This window comes from Cajanus cajan, chromosome 7 (assembly GCF_000230855.2).
Source record: "Cajanus cajan strain Asha chromosome 7, NIPB_CcT2T_4, whole genome shotgun sequence".
Lineage (NCBI taxonomy): Eukaryota > Viridiplantae > Streptophyta > Magnoliopsida > Fabales > Fabaceae > Cajanus > Cajanus cajan.
This window is the reverse complement of record NC_138523.1, coordinates 21,681,732-21,687,236: the sequence shown is the minus strand read 5'-3', so window position 1 is coordinate 21,687,236 and position 5,505 is coordinate 21,681,732. Positions and strand designations below refer to the sequence as shown.

The following is a 5,505-nucleotide window of genomic DNA, read 5'->3' as shown; positions in this document are numbered from 1 at the left end:
AAAGGTGTAAAATAATAAAAATCTACCCTCCTATAAAGAGAATATATTTCTGTAAAGTCCACAAGAATTCTTCGTCAAGCTAATTTCTATCATGTATCAAATATGGGTAATTAAAAATCTCTAATCAATCTCTATTTTTTATATTTTTCTCCTATTTTTACCTAAATAAACATAGCATTAATTTCCACAATAACATAAAACCAAAGAAATTGGTATGTTATATTTACTATCTATATTTTATCATATAATAAAAAAATTGAGATAAAGATTCAAGTTTATTCAAATAGCAGAATGCGAAATTTTTACTTAAATAATATTTTTTTTTTTTAAATTACAAAAGTATCAACTGTGCAGGTTTATTTACCAATATAGAACTGTTTACTGTTCATGCTCAGAATTCGGTTCCCGGGGAACCGAATTCTGAGCTTCAAAATCTTATTTTTTTTTTGTTTTTTCAACTCAGAATTCGGTTCCCGGGGAACCGAATTCTGAGTTATTTAAATATTTTTTTTTTGTGTTTCTGGCCCATTTTGGGCAAATGTTGGAAGTGGAACGGCCCGTTCCGGAACCAGAACGGGTCGTTCTGCTTAAAGATACAGAGTCCTTTTTTAAAAATTAAAACGGGCCCTGAACGGCCCGTTCCATAATAAAAAAATTTAACATTTTTTTGAATCTGAAACGGCCCTGGAATGGCCCGTTCTAGAAGATGTTTTCAGGAAGTAGAACGTGGTTTGGAACGGGCCGTTCTGATTTTGGAACGACCCGTTCTGGGCAAACAGTAAAAAAAAGATTAAATTTTTTATTTATTTTTTTTTAAAAGAAGATAATAAAGTTAAAATAATGGGATATTAAGCAATAAATAGGGAATATATTCTCTCCGACAATATAATTATCGGATAAAATTTTAACTATTCAATCAATTTTATTAAAATAATATATTTAGACAATTACTTAAGATAATATCTTGCGTTTAAAACGTACAATTATCCCTGAACTATAGGGAATATATTCTCTCCGACAATATAATTATCGGATAAAATTTTAACTATTCAATCAATTTTATTAAAATAATATATTTAGACAATCACTTAAGATAATATCTTGCGTTTAAAACGTACAATTATCCCTGAATTATAGGAATATATTCTCTCCGACAATATAATTATCAGATAAAATTTTAACTATTCAATCAATTTTATTAAAATAATATATTTAGACAATCACTTAAGATAATATCTTGCGCTTAAAACGTACAATTATCCCTGAATTATAGGGAATATATTCTCTCCGACAATATAATTATCGGATAAAATTTTAACTATTCAATCAATTTTATTAAAATAATATATTTAGACAATCACTTAAGATAATATCCGATAATTACTCTTATTTCTTCCTTTTCAAATCTTTTAGTGTTTTAGTCTTTAATTTTTGTTCCAAAGTAATTAATGTTTTATAAATTTCAAATCTCAATAATTTCAAGTCGCAATAATTATATTGTCGGAGAGAATATATTCCCTATAATTCAGGGATAAGTGTACGTTTTAAGCGCAAGATATTATCTTACGTGATTGTCTAAATATATTATTTTAATAAAATTGATTGAATAATTAAAATTTTATCCGATAATTATATTGTCGGAGAGAATATATTCCCTATAATTCAGGGATAATTGTACGTTTTAAGCGCAAGATATTATCTTAAATGATTGTTTAAATATATTATTTTAATAAAATTGATTGAATAGTTAAAATTTTATCCGATAATTATATTGTCGGAAAGAATATATTCCCTATTTATTGCTTAATATCCCATTATTTTAACTTTATTATCTTCTTTTTAAAAAAAAATTTAATCTTTTTTTACTGTTTGCCTAGAACGGCCCGTTCCAAACCACGTTCTACTTCCTGAAAACGTCTTCCAGAACAGTCTGTTCCAGGGCCGTTTTAGATTCAAAAAAATGTTAAAATTTGTGTTCTGGAACGGGCCGTTCTGGGCCCGTTTTAATTTAAAAAAAAGGACTCTGTATCTTTAAGCAGAACGGCCCATTCTGCTTTCGGAACGGGCAGTTCCACTTCCAACATTTGCCCAAAAGGGGGCCAGAAACACGAAAAGAAAAAAAAATTTAAAATAACTCAGAATTCGATTCCCTGAGAACCGAATTCTGAGTTGAAAAAACAAAAAAAATAAGATTTTGAAGTTCAGAATTCGATTCCCCGGAAATCAAATTCTGAGCATGAACAGTAAACAGTTCTATATTAGTAAATAAACTTGCACAGTTGATACTTTTGTAATTTTTTTTAAAAAAAATATTATTTAAGTAAAAATTTCACCAGAATGCAGGGATTCCTTTCCCTCAATGTAATATTGAATTGTAAACGATTGGGTCATTTCACCTGACAAATCTGCCTCATCTGAAGCAATAGCTGGCACGAACAGTTCAATTTTCAAATATGAAATAAGTTAAAACCAAATTGAATTTCAATAATTCAATTCAATTCCCTCCTAAACCCAAAAATACAAGAAAAGAAAAAATTTAAAAATTTAAAAAAAAACACACACACACACAAAGCCTTTGAGACTCGATCTCTTCAACCAATATCTGACTGAGCATCAATAACTGAAAGTAGAAAACAACACACACCAAAAACCCAGTTTGCACTGAAGCAGTGAAAGAAAAGCATGATTAAGTGCCATTTACACAGATTCATTTGTTCAAGTGCCATTTACACTGAATTCATTTATTCAAGTACCATTACCCAGATCAATCACACATTTGGCAACAAAAAGGTTCTCCCCTTGCGTTGTAATCTTGCAATGTTGAACTTCCTAACATGAATCAAAATGAATAGATACATTAAAATGAACGAATTCCCTTTGCAGTGAAAAATTAATTAGCCAATATACACCAAAACACCGACCCAACCAACCACTAAAAATCTCAATCTGCTTATTCTCATAATCCTCCATTCATAACTTCAAAACTGAATCCAACAACATGCCTTGACGAACCAACCCATATATCATCATCATATCATAACACATATATATAAACCAAAGAAGAAAAACTCGCAACATCAAAACTGAAACTAGAAATTGCGACAGAGAAAAAACACAATTGAACCTCAACCCCCCCAAAAAAAAAGAGAAAAAATTCTTCACAATTCAACGCAATTAACTCTTATTTGCATTCCGTTTGGACGAACTCAAATTACTAGCACCACCACCTCCCATCAACGCTTTCTTCAACTCCTCACTCGCTTCAACCTCCGTCGACTTATTAAAACCGCCATAATCCGACGTCGTTTTCTTCTCGCCCTTCCTCGCGCCACCGTTTCTCCCCTCACCAAACTCCGACCCTCCGCTTCGCACGCCGACGATTTCCCGCCGGAGATCCTCCACGGCGCTCCGCAGCAGCCCGTTCTCCGCCTGCAGAATCTCCATCTGCCGCTTCACCGCCAGGCACACGTCCGCCACGTCACCCGGGGCCGCCGCAGGCGGCGGCGGCGGCGGCGGCGGCTTCTTCTCCGAATCGGCGGCGCACTCCATCATATGCTCAACCCCGATCTTGTCCATGACGAGAAACGGAACACTCCGGAACGCGCTTCCCGCCTTGAGCTCCGCCGGAACCCTAACTCCCCAGCGGAACTTGACGGCGGCGCGTCCTCGCACGGGGAGCGTGGTCCGCGCGGCGACCTCGACGCCGGAGAACATCCCGGCGCCGGAGTCGAGGAACGGAAGGCTGGAGGCGGCGGAGGAAGGGTCGATGACAGGGGAATCGTGGCGAGCGTCCTGAACGACGTCGTTTTGAGGATTTAGCGAGGCAAAGGGTTTTCCATCAAAGACAGAGGACTGAGTCTTCTTGAAAGTGAAGTCGCCAAAGCGGGGCTTGAAGTGGAGCATGAAGAGCGGGGAAGCGGTTCGCGTGGGGAGGGAGAATTCGCAGGTCATGAGCATGGAGCTTCTGAGGGGGGAACCGAAGGGTCCGGTTCCCGTTTTTACGGTTAGAGAAAAAGGGTTTTTGGAGTCGTTGGGGCGGTAGGAGAGTTTGAGGGAGGGCCCAGAGTCGAAGAACGAAGCGAGGCTGAGAGAGAGCTCTTTAGCTTCCCCCGCAACGACGCCGGATTGGAAGGGCATGCCGAAGACGCTTAGGGGCACCTTGGCCCTGAAGAGGGGCTTCTCGTGCTCCTCGCGGAACTTCAGAGAGGCTTTCATGATTGTAAGAACCCTACCCTTGTCTGATTTCGGATACTTGGCGGAGATTCTTCTGCAAAGGCTTTGTGTTTGTGCTCGTGCTTGTGCTTGTGCTTGTGAGTTGAAAATTGTAATTTTATTACAGTGCTGCAAGGAAGAAGAGATCGTATTTATAGGGCGTGTTTCTCGTTCTGGAATTGGGCCTATGCTGGTGGGCTAGTACAAAGCTTCTCGCCTTCAACAAAACAAGACGGTTATTATATAATTTATTCGTATTATAAAAGAATATATTTTGATTATTACCCTTCTCGTCTTTATTTTTTAAGTAGATTATTATATTCTTTAAATATAAAAAAATTTTATTATATATTTTTATTTATGAATAATTATTAGAAATAAGAAATATCTCGATCTCTTTAATAATTACATACAGATAATATTAAAAATTATAGATAATTATTCAGAAAATATATAAGAATTTTTTTACATTTAAAGAATATAATCGTTCATTAAAAAAAATTAAAAAGGTGATTAATAAAATATATCTATTTTATAATTTATACTAATATATAAAGAGAATACTTGAATATATAACTATTTTTTGTCTCTATTTTTTAGTGGATTATTATATCCTCAAACATTTTAAAAAATTATATATTTATTTTATATAATTACACATAATTTTTTAATATTTTATCTATATATAATTATTAGGAGTATAAAGTACCTCAACTCCTCTAGCATGTATAGATTATATATTCTAATTCAAATTTAAGTTCAATCAAATTATTATTATTATTATTATTATTATTATTATTATTATTATTAGTATTATAAATTTGAACATTGTAAAATTAGCACCCCTGCTGCAGGACACACGTGAGTCTGTGACTAGAAACATTGTTCTTATACCAATAATGAGTAACTTAAATTTGTTTTTCCAACTTTAATGAAGGCAATTTCCGATATGTGGTTGTTTTGGTATGAGAATCAACAAATCATAGGACAAACACTTGTCTATGTTGGACTGTATCTTTCACTGCCTGTGCAGTAAATTGTATATTGTTATTTCAAGGGTTAAAAAAAAAAAAGGTTGAGTATATGATAATGACATTTTTTCTCTAAATACAACAATTGTTTATAAAGATGTATTTCAAAATTTTGATTTAGTAATTTTATTATTTATTTATTTTGCATATGTTATAATAACTTGTATTTAACTTTTTTATTTTTGTTTATGTTACTGCATATCTTTATTCACTGTATTTTTTTATTTGTTAACTTTTGAAAATAATTTTGATGATTATTTTA

At 33.9% G+C, this 5,505-nt stretch overlaps 1 protein-coding gene across 1 annotated transcript; it reads right to left on the bottom strand.

The window, feature by feature from the left end:
- Positions 1-2,835: 2,835 nt before the first annotated feature.
- Positions 2,836-4,351, bottom strand: LOC109808531 (uncharacterized). The gene has a single exon (XM_083059440.1). It carries the CDS (start codon positions 4,213-4,215, stop codon positions 3,175-3,177), a length of 1,041 nt encoding a protein of 346 aa, XP_082915566.1. The 5' UTR covers positions 4,216-4,351; the 3' UTR covers positions 2,836-3,174.
- Between the last annotated feature and the right edge of the window lie 1,154 nt (positions 4,352-5,505).

Excerpts from the sequence above, each read along its gene's own strand:
- LOC109808531 (XM_083059440.1), bottom strand. The coding sequence starts at position 4,215 with ATGAAAGCCTCTCTGAAGTTCCGCGAGGAGCACGAGAAGCCCCTCTTC.